Raw genomic sequence first — 17,007 nt, forward strand, 5'->3', positions numbered from 1 at the left:
TCGAAGTACGTAATGGATGGGGTTGGACATTTAGATAACGTCCATCATTCCGCTAACAGAGTCGCTCCGAGAGATGAATTTTTTAGAAGGTAGGTTGAGGTGTATGGGACTAGGAAGGATATTGGGTTGAAGACGAGGTGGAATTTTATACTTTAGTCGCTGCCTAACCCTCTTCCTGGAGATCTTCCGTCCTGTGGATTCAGTCCAACCTTAATTTAACATCTAATTCTACTAATTAGCTGCTCAACAAGACCTTAACTAGCTGAATCAGATATGCTAAATTAGATTTGGACTGAAAATTTACAGGACAGTAGATCTCCAGGAAGAGGGTTGGGCAGCCCTGGCAAGTGGGTGGGGAGTCCTCCCCTTATGGCATGAAGCTAAACCTGTTAAGACCCAACCCTGATTTACTGTTCATTCACACTGAAGGACAGGCAAGGACCAACTACTTCTCTTGGTTTCCCATTAGTTATATTATTTAAAGAGCACATCAACATTACGGATAAGAAGAGAGGATTTACAACAGCTGTCTCAAATAAAGGTTAAAAATAAATTAAGTTAGGAAGTAAGTCAGTCAGTTAAGAACAAATTCTTATTCACAATGACGGCCTACCACAGACGACGCTGGGCCAATTGTGCACTGCCCTACGGGACTCCCAATCACAACCTGATGTGATACAGCCTGGATTTGAACCAGGGACCTCTTGCACTGAGATGCAGTGCCTTAGACCCCTACGCCACTCAGGAGCCAGAGTGGCACTGATCTTTTCTCAGCAAGTACACCACATCAAATTTTACAATACACCAAAATTATGGATAAGAATAATATCCCAAAAAGGATGGATGGAAATCAAAAAAACACATTTCAAAATATACAAGCATTTGTTATTGAAGTTGAGTTTCAACAGTGACATACTGTAGCTATACTGACATAGTATTAAAATTGCTAAACGATGTCAAAACAAGTCCATATTGTTTTACAATTCTTTCCCCTTCAGTTTTGGTAATATTGAAACTGTTCAGCCCCATACTGCCTTTTTTTGGTTAGTAATGAAAAATAAATTAAATGACAAGATTAAACATTATTAAATCATTGCATAAAGCATGTGAGTGGGATGTGTCTGTCAAGTATACTTGACTGCTAATCTAATTGAAATGGGATACTTAAGATAAAACTGATATTAGCTGACTCATAAGTATAACGCTAGCATATTACTTTACCTTGAATTTCTAACTCAGGGTGAAAGTAAGGAAAATCAATGAAATAGAAACTTTGGCACACCACAGGAAGCAGCTGGCACAGTAAACCTACGGAATGGGAGCCAATTTCTCCCCTGAATTAAAAAGGGACACTTCAGAATTTTGGCAATGAAGCCCTTTATCTATTTCCCCAGTCAGATGAACTCACGGATATGATGTTTAAATTGAGTGTTAAAAGAATTAACACTCAATTTGTCTAAGGTCCACAGGGGACATACGCAGCCTGGTCTCATAGACGAGACATAACATAGTAAATGTAAATCCGGGATCACAAATTGGTATGATATGTTACATTTGGTATGGTTACAAAGCCTAAACGTAACCATCGGTCTTAAGGCAAAACCAAGAGTGGGGTGGTTGGTTGGGATGGGTGGGCGTATAACCTAAAGGTTGCAAGATCGAATTTCATCATGGACAACTTTAGCATTTTAGCAACTTTTCAACTAATTAGCATGTTAGCCAACTCTTCCCCAAACCTTTTCAGCTAATCATTCCCCTAACCTTAACCCTTTAACCCATATGAGTCTAAGCCCTGTCTAAACTGAGGGAGGTGGTTCTACTAAGATATATGGAATTGTTTTAAGGTCATACCAAGGATCATTTTACTATTTGTGTTTAAAAGAACCATCGAAGTATCAAAAAATATATTTGATGAACATGTTTTATTCAGCCTTACTGCTATTAGACCATACAAACAGATTCACTACATGGAAAAACAGTCCCCCCCCCCCCCCAAAAAAAAATCTAAATTAAGCGTGTTCTGAAGTGTCTTTCCTATATATGAGAGATACAGTATAAGAAAGAAGTTACTTTTTACGTACATGTATTTAACCCCTTATTTTTCACACTAAACAGTCTAAGCCAGGGAAAGGGGTTCTACTACGCATTATGGAATTGATTTAAGAAGGTCATACCAGAGATAATTTAGCTATTTTAGGGTTAAAATCCCTTGAAGCATCAAGAAAATATTTGTAAAGCAAATATACACTACCATTCAAAAGTTTGGGGTCACTTAGAAAGCCCTTTTTGAAAGAAAAGCACATTTTGTGGTCCATTAAAATAACATCAAATTGATCGGAAAAACAGTGTAGACATTGTTAATGTTGTAAATGACTATTGTAGGTAGAAATGACTGATTGTTTTATGGAATATCAACATAGGCAAACAGAGGCCCATTATCAGAAACCCTCACTCCTGTGTTCCAATGGCATGTTGTGTTAGCTAATCCAAGTTTTTAATTTTAAAGGCTAATTGATCATTAAAAAAACCTTTTGCAATTATGTTAGCACAGCTGAAAACTGTTGTACTGATTATAGAACCAATACAACTGGCCTTTAGACTAGTTGAATAGCTATCTGGAGCATCAGCATTTATGGGTTCGATTACAGGCTCAAAATGGCCAGAAACAAAGAACTTTCTTCTGAAACTTGTCAGTTTATTATTGATCTGAGAAATGAAGGCTATTCCATGCAAGAAATGCCAAGAAACTGAAGATCTCCTACAACGCTGTGTACTACTCCCTTCACAGAACAGCACAAATTGGCTCTAACCAGAATAGAAAGAGTGGGAGGCACTGGTGCACAACTGAGCAAGAGTTCAAGTACATTAGACTGTCTAGTGTGAGAAACAGATGTCTAACAAGTCCTCGACTGGCAGCTTCATTAAATAGTACTTGCAAAACTCCAGTATCAACGTCAACAGTTAAGAGATGACTCCGGGATGCTGGCCTTCTCGTCAGAGTTGCAAAGAAAAATCCATATCTCAGACTGGCAAAAAAAAATGAAATATTAAGATGGGCAAAAGAACACAGACACTGGACAGAGGAACTCTGCCTAGAAGGCCAGCATCCCGGAGTCACCTCTTCACTGTTGACTTTGAGACTGGTGTTTTAAATCAGAACCGTTTTCAGCTGTGCTAACATAATTGCAAAAGGGCTTTCTAATGATCAATTAGCCTTTTAAAATTATAAACTTGGATTAGCGAACACAACGTGCCACTGGAACACATGAGTGATGGTTGCTGATAAATGGGCCTCTGTACGCCTATGTAGATATTCCATTTTTTTTATCTGCCATTTCCAGCTACAATAGTAATTTACACCATTAATGTCTACACTGTATTTCTGATCAATTTGATGTTTTAAATTGTAAAGAAAAGTGCTTTTCTTTAAAACAAATACATTTCTAAGTGACCTCAAACCTTTGAACGATATTGTATATAAAATGGTTTATTTGGCCTTACTGCTATTTGCCCATACAAAACACATAGAATAACAGATAGCCCCCCCACAAAAAAAATAATCTAAAGGAATTTTGTTCTGAAGTTTCTGTCCTATATCTGAGGTACAGTATTGTTTTTAAAGATCAATACATGTTCAAAGAAAAAATTCCTGAACCCCTTATTTTTTGGCACTAAAACAGTCTCCATTAATTTTTTCAGCTTGTACCGGGGGACCTTCTGACGAGTCTTGTGAGGCCTGTGGACAAACAATGCGTCCTAGAGCAAAACAATGTATGTGTTTGTGAGAGTCTTATCTTTCCATAGAGGGGTCATAATAGTATGTAGGCCAAACCTTTCGGACCCTACAGACGATTTTCAGGATGTCTGATGGTCTGATAAACACCGCTCTAGCTCTGTCACAGCAGATGTGGAAGCGCGACATAAGCAGATGCATTCTCTAGCTGAAACTGACAGATTTTTGGGGGAGGGGGATTGGTTCATTATGCTAATTTGATTTCCGTGGGGCCCAGACATCGACCTTAGGGGGGTCAACCTAACTCCAAAACTTAACTAACCAGAGAGGATGGTGCCGGAGAGGATGGCTGCCGTTTCATGGGCTCTTAACCTTGTTATTTTACTACAGTTCTTTAATTATTTGTTACTTTTATTTATTTTGGTATTTTATTTTCTTTGGTATTTTTAACCAACTGCATTGTTGGTTAAGGGCTTATAAGTAAGCATTTCACTGTAAGGCCTACACCTGTTCTATTCAGTACGTGACAAATAAAATTTGATTTGATTTTGAACCTTAACCCCTAGCCTTGCGAACATTAGCCAGCTAGTTTCTGTTAAACACCTAGCTAGAATTTGTAACATAGCATTTGTTTTGCAAATTTGTAAAATATTGTACCTTCAGCATATTCGTAACATATCATACAAAATGGGTGATGGACATGCACAAATGAATACATATCATACGAAACTTAGCATATCGTAGTAAATGGTGTCTTAGATTTACATACAGAATTATGCGAAATGCTCTTAGACCAGGTTGACATATGCAGCAGAGTCCCTGCATAGCAACTGTCATGTTATTCCACTCGGTGCCATTTGAGTGGAATTAAAGCTGCTCCTCTGAATAAGTATGATGAGTATGATGAAGTACTGCATGCTCTGGTTCTGAACCCTGGCCTTTGTGACCCACTGAGTATGTTAGTTAAATTACAGGAGAGCATGCATTAGATCAACTCAATACAATTAGAATTATATTTCTAAAGAAATACCAATTGGTTTTAGCTAAACAAAATACCAAACAAGTTGGGAGAAACATTTGAAAAACAAATACCGCAATTCAATCTCATTTTAAGCCCTAGCAGTTAAAGAGATTTTTAATCAGTTTCTGGGATAAGTATAATATTACTTTCAAGAAAGAAAAAATATAATTGTGTTGATTTCATGAATCCAAATGAGTACTCTGAATGCAAGAGGAATATTGATTGATTAAATAGGGACTGCAGTCTTGCCCTTCTTTGAGAACCCTCTATTGCATCCGACTCACACTTCTAGCTTCTTATCCCTCTTGGAGCCATGCTTCTTGTGTGATCTAGATTTGAGTTTTAATGCAGAGGCACTCTTCAAGGTGTCCCTCTTCCTTGAGGTGAATTCCTCCGCCCCTGGCTTCCACAAGAGCAGCTGTGCATCCTCCCCTCCCGTGAGCAGGGCCTCCCCTGCGGGATCCCAGAGGAAGCAGCGCACTGTGGAAGAGTGGCCCCCTTGGAGGGACCTCAGCAGACACAGGCCTTCCTCACTGCACTCCAGAAGGTGGATGTCTCCATTGTTTGTCCCACCTAGCACTAGTAAGCGCCCTGCCTCCTCCAGCCAAGTCCCGCCAACAAAGTAATCCAGGGCCACTTCATTAGAGAGAGGGGTCAGGCTGCGGGCGTCAGCGGCACTGAAGAGTGTGAGGGGCTTGTCTGTGTCCAACTGACCCAGGTCCCACAGATGGAGGCCCTCGTCGTGGCTGAGGCACAGCAGCTGGTTGAAGTCCTTCCCTGCCCAGCACACTGAGCTAGCAGAGGAGCCACAGTTACAGGTGGCCAGCAGGGCCTCCTCCTCTGCACCAAGGCTCAGGTCAAACACATTCACCAGGCCATCAGTGGAGCCAGACGCCAAGTGGTCGGCATTCCGGGGGTGGAAACGCACCTGCGTGATGTCATCACTGTGGGACTCAGAGTACACACCCAGAACCCCTCCCTTCTCCTTTGCCATGCGGGCATCCCAGAAAACCAAGAAGCTATCATCTTCATCGACCTGCTCAGTGCCTGCACATAGGACCACATCGCTGCAGCTCACATCAAAGCTGCAGAAGTGGTGGGAGGAGTCACTCCTGAACACCTGTGCTGCCTCTGAACCAGGGCAGCGGACATCCCACGTCCTCACTGTCCCATCAGCAGAGCCTGAGAAGAGCAGGTCAGGGGAGGTGTGGGCAAAGCACACCCCACAGATTGCACCACTATGTCCCTGGTACTCCCTGAGCAGGCTGAGGCTGTCCTCACTGTGCAAACGGATGGAGCGGTTGGAGCAGCATACGGCCACCAACCCTGGGCCCGAGACAGTCTGGTGGGACAGGTCCAGCAGGTAGGTGGGCTCATCTGGCTGGACACGCCGAGTGATTGACAGAGCTTTGAACTTCTCCCCCAGACTCTCCATGGCAACTTCCAGCAACTACACCCAGCTGGATAGAGAGGATGTGCAGAATATAGATGTGTAATATGGAAGAAACTCCATCTAATCAAGACATACACCTACTTACTCACTTAACTCAAAATGTGGGTCTGGTAATGGTTAAATTAACACAAGAAAGAACCAAGGGACTTTGTTCCCATAGAGTCCACTGTGATTTGTGAGGCTTGTTGCACTCACTCGGCCTGTCATTACTGTTGGTGTAAGTTATCTCTAAAGTTAGTAGCTCACTGTGTGTGATAGTTGGCTAGTGTTTCTAACAAAATCTAACAGTGAATACTATCCTCTATGTTAGTATTATGTTACTGCCAAACATATTTAACTTATAGCTGTTGTCTGGATTGATAACTAAAAAGCTGATACCTACCTAGCAAATATTAGTCACCAATGAAGGTGGCGAGTATGAAGTCACTATAGTAGTAGCAAATAAAGTGACTAATTTAGCTCGCTAAAAACACTCGCTAAATTAGCTAGCTAAACGTTTGTTAGCTTGCAAGTGGAAAGTTCTCGAAGGGTTCACTTATTGAAGGACCAAAGAAAGTACGTTAACATTCCAGTAACATTTGTATTCAATGCCCAGTATGAACCACAAATACAAAAAAACTTATGTAATATATGTAACCTTGTAAACGACTCACTTACCTGGCAAAATCGACGGTATCTGATTTTCATGAGCACGTTGTGACACGGTGTCACTGTATTTACTGCCCGTGGATGGACCAATTTCCTCAATGCATGAGTTCCGCTGTTGAATTTCAGAGCAAAATTACAGTCATAGACAGTACAGTATGAAGATAGGCAGAAACTGCCTCTCCAATAGAAATCACCGACCATACTTGCAGGGGATGTCATGGCGACGTTAGCCAAGTAAACACATACGCAGAAACACTTCCTAGGGTTCTCTCGCGCCAAACTGCGCATGTCGTCAAAGGCACCCCTTCCATATATATAAAAAAAAAAATCGGAAATGGAAACGTGTTAGTTTGTTACTTTCACAAGGTTGGAGTAATAACATGTTCAACTGCTTAAAACACTGTCTCGAATCAAGGTTGTGCCTTTAGATTTCGAGAAAATTAACAACTAAGTAATAATATTTGACGGCCTGGTCGGTTTGGTCTGTTTCGCAAGCGTTCCCGGAAGTCTCACGACGTTGCGCGTCTGGAATTAGAAACTCTGTGCTACAGTACAGGCAATACCAATGTCGATAAAGACACTGACTTTTTTATCGGTGAAATAATTCATTAACATTCATATGAGCATCACCCGGCACGATAGGGAGCGGGTCCATGCTGGAGTGGACAGAAGTAATGGCACCGTCTAACCTTAGCCCTTGACCATGATTCCCATTGCCATTACATTATTACATAAGAGTCATTGAACGAATGTCTTCTGTATGAGTTTTTTTTTAATAGTCCCGGACATTATCTTTCGTATCATATCTTTCAAAACGAAAGGTAAATTGATATACACCTTAATATGGTTAGTATACCCACATGGTCATATTTCCATGGTACCCCGTATGTTTACAGAAAAAGGGGAAATATGCATACTTTATTTTTGAAATACCATTTTCGTATTTTCTGACAATTTAGGATGTGGCACATCGAGTTCAGCCAAGGGTGTGCAACATCCTAAATTGTCCGAAAATCGAAAACTACATTCTTAAACTCATGTGTAATACTATGTGCGATTCAAACATAAGGTAGTGAAGTAAAAGTCAACGTTGTCAAAAAAATATCAATAGTGAGGTAAAGTACAGATACCCCCAAAAACGACTTAAATTGTACTTTAACGTATTTTTACTTAAGTACTTTAATCCACTAGCTTCAATACTCTCTAAATATTAGGGATTCAAAATCCTCAAAGTCTTTGGAAGAACCTTAGGGTTATTGGCATTGGAAATTGCCCACAAAAGGTTCTTCCAAGAACCGCATAGGAGGTGGGGTTCATCGAGGAACCTCCTTCGTTGGTGAGGGTTCTTGCAGGAGCCTAACTGCCCAACTGTTACATTTGGATTTTAATTTTAAAGGACAGCAGGTGCAGGCACTTAAATTGAGATCTTTAAATGTTTCAGTTAAGGTAAGGTTGGTCCCTTATATGATCTAAATGTATATTGTTTTATGATGATACCTGTAATATTCATATGTGTAAACATACTGAATTCTAATTGGATGCATTTTACCGCCGTATCATACTGTGCCGGGTCATGGGCAGTTGATCATGGTTGGAGATAAGTGAACATGCAGTTGGAGCTAGCTAATAAAGAGCTACGTTAAGAAATATCTTTTAGTACTGCATTTTATTATTTTGTACAAAGCGTGCAAAACAAGACAATACCATCTATCTTTTCATATTTGTGCAAATATTTGCAAAACAGAAAATAGACAATTCAATGGCGTTAAGAATATGTATGCTATAAGAATATGTTGAAAGCTAGCTGTATTGGGTGCAGATGACTGAGCTGCTCACTTTTGTGTCTAGGTATACAGACTAGGAGGAATACAAAGGTATGTCAATTGGTATTGGTATGTTATGCAAATCACATGTACAATCCTCTTCCCTTACCTCCACATTTTCATTCACATTATCCAAGATGGCGCAGCAGTAAGAGGTGTTTGTTTTCATCCCGTTGTTTTTTTTTGTTGTAAACATTTCAAACTTTTTTTTTTCATAAAAATATACATTCCTGCAACCTGCCTCACCCAATATGATACGGATCAACTATTTATTTTTGTAGACCTTATAACTGGAACCTCCATCAGAAGCGAGACAGCTAATTAACTACTAGCTATTTAGTCATTGTTAGCCTCTATTAGCGGTCTTTACCTTTAGCTCGGACTCCTGCCACTTTAGCCTGGATAGACGGATAATACCTGCCAGTCTACACAGCGCGATACCAGCCCTGGGCATATCGGACTGCTTTTTTCCACTACATCACCGGATTCCTGCCGCAAGCTCTGGACCATTACACCGGATCTTCGCAGCTAGCTAGTTGCTACCGAGGAGCTATTGTGGCTAACACCCTTGTCCAGAAGCATGCACCAGTTAGCCCTGAGCTAGGCCCATCTCCCGGCTAGCAAACGAAGTACACCAACTACAACACTTCTCTTGCCAATTGGACTGGACCCTTTGTCGACACGGAGCCCCGCCAATCCATCACGACTAGTCTGCTGGTCCGCTGAAGTAACTCGGCCGATGTGCTCTCAACCGGCCTCTGCGTCATGGATGTTTGGTGATGATCCATCTGCTAGCCCCGGCCTGCTAGCTCCCTGAACGCCGTGTCTCTCCCTCGCGCAACATTGTAATTGACTACCGAACTGTTCCGTGTTTCATCAAGTGTTGCTCATTGGACCCTAAGCTCACTCGGCTACACAGCCGATGCCTGCTGGACTGTCCATTAACACGGTATTTCATTTTGTTTATCTGTCTGTCCCAGCCTCAAACTTAGGCCCTGTGTGTAGCTAACTGACCCTCTCTGCCCATTCATCGCCATATACCCATTGTTGTCATCTTAGCTGTTTACCCGTTGTCTCACCCGATTACCCGATGTCTCAACTGTTGTTGTCTTCGCTCTCCCAATCAACACCTGTGATTGCTTATGCCTTTCTCTAATGTCAATATGCCTTGTATACTGTTGTTTAGGGCAGCTCTCATTGTTTTATTTTACTGTGGAGCCCCTAGTCCTGCTCAACATGCCTCAGATAGCTCCTTTGTCCCACATCCCACACATGTAAAAATCTCATCGTCACTCAATGCCTAGGTTTACCCCCACTGTACTCGCACCCTACCTTACCCTTGTCTATACACTATGCCCTGAATCTATCCTACCACGCCCAGAAATCTGCTCCTTTTATTCTGTTCCCAACGCAGTAGACGACCAGTTCTTATAGCCTTTAGCCGTACCCTCATCCTATCCTCCTCTGTTCCTCTGGTGATGTGGAGGTTAACCCAGGCCCTGTGTGTCCCCAGGCGCTCTCATTTTTTGACTTCTGCAACTGTAAAAGCCTTGGGTTAATGCATATTAACATCAGAAGCCTCTCCCTAAGTCTGCTTTATTCACTGCTTTAGCACACTCCGCCAACCCTGATGTGCTAGCCGTCTCTGAATCCTGTCTTAGGAACCCTGAAATTTCCATCCCCAATTACAACATTTTCTGTCAAGACAGAACTGCTAAAGGGGGCAGAATTTCAATCTGTAGAGAGAGCCTGCAGAGTTCTGTCATACTATCCAGGTCTATGCCCAAACAGTTCGAGCTTCTACTTTAAAAGATCTCTCCAGAAATAACTTGGGATATGCTTAACACCCCGGCCGTCCTACAATCTAAGCTAGAGGCCCTCAGTCTCACACAAATTATCAAGGAACCTACCAGGTACAACCCTAAATCCGTAAACATGGGCACCCTCATAGATATCATCCTGACCACTTGCTAAATACATATATGCTGATTTCAACCAGGATCTCAGCCATCACTGCCTCATTGCCTGCGTCCGTTATGGGTCTGTGGTCAAACGACCACCCCTCACCACTGTCAAGAGCTCCCTAAAACATTTCTGCGAGCAGGCCTTTCTAATCGACTTGGCCCGGGTATCCTGGAAGAATATTGACCTCATCCCATCAGTAGAGGATACCTAGTTGTTCTATAAAGTGCTTTCCTCACCATCTTAAATAAGCATGCCCCTTTTCAAAAAATGTAGAACTAAGAACAGATACAGCCCTTGGTTCACTCCAGACTTGATTGCCCTTGACCAGCACAAAAACACTCTGTGGCGTACTGCACTAGCTTCGAATAGTCCCCGCAATATAAAACATTTTAGGGAAGTCAGGAACCAAAAAATAAAATCAAAGTTCATTTGTCACGTGCGCCGAATACAACAGGTGTAGACCTTACAGTGAAATGCTTACTTACAGGCTCTAACCAATAGTGCTAAAGAAAAGGTGTGTATGTGGGTGAGTAAAGAAATAAAACAAAAGAAAAAGACATTTGAAAATAATAGTAGCAAGGCTATATACAGACACCGGTTAGTCAGTCTTATTGAGGTAGTATGTACATGTAGGTATGGTTAAAGTGACTTTACATATATGAAGAACAGAGTAGCAGTAGCGTAAAAAGAGGGGTTGGCGGGACACAATGCAAATAGTCCAGGGTAACCATTTGGTTACCTGTTCAGGAGTCTTATAGCTTGTGGGTAAAAACTGTTGAGAAGCCTTTTTGTCCTAGACTTGGCACTCCGGTACTGCTTGCCATGCGGTAGTAGAGAGAACAGTGACTGGGGTGGCTGGGGTCTTTGACAATTTTAGGGCCTTCCTCTGACACCGCCTGGTGTAGAGGTCCTGGATGGCAGGCAGCTTTGCCCCAGTGATGTACTTAGGCTGTACGCACTACCCTCTGAAGTGCCTTGCGGTCAGAGGCAGAGCCTGAAACCCCACCTCTTCAAGGAATACCTAGGATAGGATCTCACCCCCCCTTTCTCACCCCCCTTAAATGATTTAGATGCACTATTGTAAGTGGCTGTTCCACTGGATGTCAGAAGGTGAATTCACCAATTTGTAAGTCGCTCTGGATAAGAGCGTCTACTAAATTACTTAAATGTAAATGTAAATGTAATTGCCGTACCAGGCAGTGATGCAACCGGTCAGGATGCTCTCGATGTTGCAGGATGGGTACACACAGTCAGTTAGGAAAGCAAAGGCTAGCTTTTTCAAACAGAAATTTGCATCCTGCAGCACTAATTCCAAAAAGATTTGGGACACTGTAAAGTCCATGGAGAATGAGAGTACCTCCTCCCAGCTGCCCACTGCACTGAGAATAGGAAACACTGTCACCACTGATAAATCCACAATAATTTAGAATTTCAATAAGCAGCAACTTGCCCAAGCCTCCCCCCGCTTCTCCTTCAGCAAAATCCAGACAGCTGACATTCTGTTAGAGCTGCAAAATCTGGATCCCTACAAATCAGCTGGGCTAGACAATCTGGATCCTCTCTTCCGAAAATTATCCACTGAAATTGTTGCAACCGCTATTACTAGCCTGTTCAACCTCTCTTTCGTATCGTCTCCTAAACATTGGAAAGCGGCCGCGGTCATCCCCCTCTTCAAGAGGGAGACACTCTCGACCCAAACTGTACCGACCTATATCCATCCTGCCCTAATCTTCTAAAGTCTTCAAAAGCCAAGTGAAAAAACAGATCACCGACCATTTCGAATCCCACCGTACCTTCTCCGCTATGCAATCTGGTTTCCGAGCTAGTCACAGGTGCACCTCAGCCACGCTCAAGGTCCTAAACGATATCATAACCACCATTGATAAAAGACAGTACTGTGCAGCTGTCTTCATCGACCTGGCCAAGGCTTTCAAATGTTAATCAACGTATTCTTATCGGTAGACTCAACTGGCCAGCAGCATACCACCCTTTAGGCCAGCAGCATACCACCCTGCATACCACTGCTAGCTTGCTTCTGAAGCTAGGCAGGGTTGGTCCTGGTCAGTTCCTGGATGGGAGACCAAATGTTGCTTGAAGTGGTGTTGGGGGCCAGTAGAAGGCACTCTTTCCTCTGGTCTAAAAAAATATCCCAATGCCCCAGGGCAGTGATTGGGGACACTGGCCTGTGTCGGGTGCTGTCTTTCGGATGGGACGTTAAACGGGTGTCTTGACTCTCTGAGGTCATTAAAGACCCCATGGCACTTGTCGTAACAGTAGAGGTGTTAACCCCGGTGTCCTGGCTAAATTCCCAATCTGGCCCTCAAACTATCACGGTCACCTAATAATCCCCAGTTTACAATTGGCTCATTCATCCCCACTCCTCTCCCCTGCAACTATTCCCCAGGTCGTTGCTGCAAATGATAACGTGTTCTCAGTCAACTTACCTGGTAAAATAACAGATAAATAAAACAGCCTTGGTTTCTGTAATGACTGCCTCGCCTGGTTCACTAACTACTTCTCAGATAGAGTTCAGTGTGTCAAATCGGAGGGCCTGTTGTCCGGACCTTTGGCAGTCTCTGTGGGGGTGCCACAGGGTTCAATTCTTGGGCGGACTCTCTTCTCTGTATATATCAATGATGTCGCTCTTGCTGCGGGTGATTCTTTGATCCACCTCTACGCAGACGACACCACACCACATCTGGCCCTTCTTTGGACACTGTATTAACAAACCTCCAAACGAGCTTCAACGCCATACAACACTCCTTCCATGGCCATGGTTTTTCTGCTCTTTTGCACAACAGTATTTCTACTTGCACATCCTCATCAAATCAAATGTATTTATATAGCCCTTCATACATCTGCTGATATATCAAAGTGCTGTACAGAAATCCAGCCTAAAACCCCAAACAGCAAGCAATGCAGGTGTAGAAGCACTGTAGCTAGGAAAAACTCCCTAGAAAGGCCAAAACCTAGGAAGAAACCTAGAGAGGAACCAGGCTGTGAGGGGTGGCCAGTCCTCTTCTGGCTATGCCGGGTGGAGATTATAACAGAACATGGCCAAGATGTTCAAATGTTCATAAATGACCAGCATGGTCAAATAATAATAATCACAGTAGTTGTCGAGGGTGCAACAAGTCAGCACCTCAGGAGTAAATGTCAGTTGACTTTTCATAGCCGATCATTGAGAGTATCTCTACTAGGGGTCAACCGATTATGATTTTTCAACGCCGATACCGATTATTGGAGGAGCATAAACGCCGATACCGATTAATCGGCCAATTTTATTTATTTGTAATAATGACAATTACGACAATACTGAATGAACACTTATTTTAACTTAATACATCGATAAAATCAATTTAGCCTCAAGTAAATAATGAAACCTGTTCAATTTGGTTTAAATAATGCAAAAACAAAGTGTTGGAGAAGAAAGTAAAAGTAAAATATGTTCCATGTAAAATATGTGCCATGTAAGAAAGCTAAATTTCAGTTCCTTGCTCAGAACATGAGAACATATGAAAGCTGGTGGTTCCTTTTAACATGAGTCTTCAATATTCCCAGGTAAGAAGTTTTAGGTTGTAGTTATTATAGGAATTATAGGACTATTTCCCTCTATACCATTTGTATTTCATTACCCTTTGACTATTGGATGTCCTTATAGGCACTTTAGTATTGCCAGTGTAACAGTATAGTTTCCGTCCCTCTCCTCGCTCCTCTCTGGGCTCGAACCAGCAACACAACGACAATTAGCGCGCGCTATCTAGCTAGCCATTTCACTTCGGTTACACGAGCCTCATCTCGGGAGTTGATAGGCTTGAAGTCATAAACAGCACAACGCTTGACGCACAACGAAGAGCTGCTGGCAAAACGCACGAAAGTGCTGTTTGAATGAATGTTTATGCGCCTGCTTCTGCCTACCACCGCTCAGTCAGATACTTGTATGCTCAGTCAGATTATATGCAACGCAGAACACACTAGATAATATCTAGTAATGTCATCAACCATGTGTAGTTAACTAGTGGTTATGATTGATTGTTTTTTATAAGATACATGTAATGCTAGCTAGCAATTTACCCTGGCTTACCGCATTCGCGTAACTCCTTGTGGAGTGCAATGAGAGAGAGGCAGGTTGTTATTGCTTTGGACTAGTTAAGGTTGCAAGATTGAATCCCCCGAGCTGACAAGGTGAAAATCTGTCGTTCTGCCCCTGAACAAGGCAGTTAACCCACTGTTCCTAGGCCGTCATTGAAAATAAGAATGTGTTCTTAACTGACTTGCCTAGTTAAATAAAGATTAAATAAAGGTGTAAAAATATATGTATATTTTTTTTTTTAATGACAAATTGGCACCCAAAAATACAGATTTCCGATTGTTATGAATCGGCCATTCCGATTAATCGGTCAACCTCTAATCTCTACCTTTCCTGCTGACTCTAGAGAGTTGAAAACAGCAGGTCTGGGACAGGTAGCACGTCTGGTGAACAGGTCAGGGTTCCATAGCCACAGGCAAAACAGTTGAAACTGGAGCAGCAGCACGGCCAGATGGACTGGGGACAGCAAGGAGTCATCATGCCAGGTAGTCTTGAGGCATGGTCCTAGGGCTCAGGTCCTCCGAGAGAGAGAAAGAGAATTAGAGAGAGCATACTTAAATTCACACAGGACACCGGATAAGACAGGAGAAATACTCCAGATATAACAGACTGACCCTAGCCCCCTGACACAAACTACTGCAGTATAAATACTGGAGGCTGGGTCAGGAGACACTGTGGCCCCATCTGCACATCTATCACTCTAGTGTAAATTACTAAATTGTAATTACTTTGCCAATATAGGCCTATTTATTTCCTTACCTCCTTAATTTGCACACACTGTATACATATTTTTTTTATTGTGTTAATGACTGTACAATTGTTTATCCCATGTGTAACTTTGTTTTGTTTTTGTCGCACTGCTTTGCTTTATCTTGGCCAGGTCGCAGTTGTAAATGAGAACTTGTTCTCAACTGGCCTACCTAGTTAAATAAAGGTGAAATAATAAATAAATAAACACGAAAACCAAGGTATGAATACTGTTGTGTACATGTTTTATTAAACATCTGTATAATTACGATTTTTGGGATTCTCAGTATAGGAAGGGATTCACCCTTCCTACACCTCTGATGACTGTAACAGGAAACCTGTTCAATCACCATGCACTGTAAAATCATTCTGCTATGGATACGGAGAACATAAATTCATTGGACTTGGTGCTCTGCTGGGAGTTTACCTCATATTTTGATATTTTATTATGCTTTGGTATTAAATCATAATGAACACTGACAACTAAAATCTTGTGTTATTATTATGCATACTATTAATAATATGAATAATAACAGAGGGGGTTAGTTAAAAAATGTACCCCAAAAGGTTATCTAGGGATCCATTAAAGGGGCTACCCCCACAGTTTCAATTTCAAGAACCCCTGGATACACCAGGAACCTTTTATTTTTAGAGTGTACCCCGTTGGGTGACGATGCAGAAAGAAGAAAATGCCTGGGCTACAGACGTCTATATTGGTCCGCTAATACAGGACCACTTTTGTGAAAAAAATGTAAACTCAATGTATTTGCCAGCATTTGTGACTTGAGTCTGATAATTATCTGTATAAAACAGTTAATCTGATAATACTTGTGGAATATAACCATATTTTATATGCTTTCCAGTTTCTTGAGATACTTTGCAATGCAACTTATTTCTATGTGAAAACTGAAACGGTTCATTCATTCCTTTTACATTTTAGTAGAAGCTCTTATCCAAAGCAACTTACAGTAAGTAGTAAGTGCATACATTTGCGTACTGGTCCTACATTTTTTACTGGTCCCTCTACTGGTGCCCCATGCGATTCAAACCCACAACCCTAGTGTTGCAAATGCCATGCTTTGCCAACGGAACCAATAATTACTGCATTGTGCATTGTTTTTCTTAATGGTGATGGGAAGTCTACAGGTACAAACCTAGATGACCAGCTTATGTACAATACAGTAATGTACAATTACATTAAGTGGTTTGTAAGGATGGTAAATTAATACTGCACAAAAAGTGGTTGTCCATGTTACTTGATCAAGAAAAATATTACATTTGATGTGGATGTGTTGGGTCTTTGCCCATAACTTTGCACCTTTTGATGTAAATGTTTGAGGACAGGGTGTGGTTCTTTCTGGATTCCTTTAGAATGATGATTGCAGAGAAAGGGACAGGGCAACAAGTCTTACAATTCCATCCATTGAATCTTGCAAGATACTGTTCTTAATTATACAACTAGTCTATCTTTTTTGCCAAAGCAGATACAGAATGTTTTGTTGTTTTTGCCAGCACTACGGTCTGTAT

At 41.9% G+C, this 17,007-nt stretch overlaps 1 protein-coding gene across 3 annotated transcripts; it reads right to left on the reverse strand.

Moving 5' to 3' along the window:
• Nucleotides 1-453: 453 nt before the first annotated feature.
• On the reverse strand, nt 454-14,770 carry wdr89 (WD repeat domain 89). 3 transcript variants are annotated; one of them, XM_064953666.1, is made up of 3 exons: nt 14,728-14,770; nt 6,865-6,967; nt 454-6,214 (listed from the first exon to the last, which is right to left on the reverse strand). In XM_064953666.1, exon 3 carries the CDS (start codon nt 6,187-6,189, stop codon nt 5,035-5,037), a length of 1,155 nt encoding a protein of 384 aa, XP_064809738.1. In that variant the 5' UTR covers nt 6,190-6,214; nt 6,865-6,967; nt 14,728-14,770; the 3' UTR covers nt 454-5,034. The 3 variants fall into 3 exon arrangements, with proteins under 3 accessions (XP_064809738.1, XP_064809737.1, XP_064809736.1); XM_064953665.1 differs by lacking the exon at nt 14,728-14,770 and adding an exon at nt 7,059-7,488; XM_064953664.1 differs by lacking the exon at nt 14,728-14,770 and adding an exon at nt 7,054-7,488.
• Between the last annotated feature and the right edge of the window lie 2,237 nt (nt 14,771-17,007).

The sequence above is a fragment of the Oncorhynchus masou genome, chromosome 32 (assembly GCF_036934945.1).
Source record: "Oncorhynchus masou masou isolate Uvic2021 chromosome 32, UVic_Omas_1.1, whole genome shotgun sequence".
NCBI classification, from domain to species: Eukaryota; Metazoa; Chordata; class Actinopteri; order Salmoniformes; family Salmonidae; genus Oncorhynchus; species Oncorhynchus masou.

Bases quoted from the DNA above. Each gene is read 5' to 3' on its own strand.
- wdr89 (XM_064953666.1), bottom strand. From the start codon at position 6,189: ATGGAGAGTCTGGGGGAGAAGTTCAAAGCTCTGTCAATCACTCGGCGT.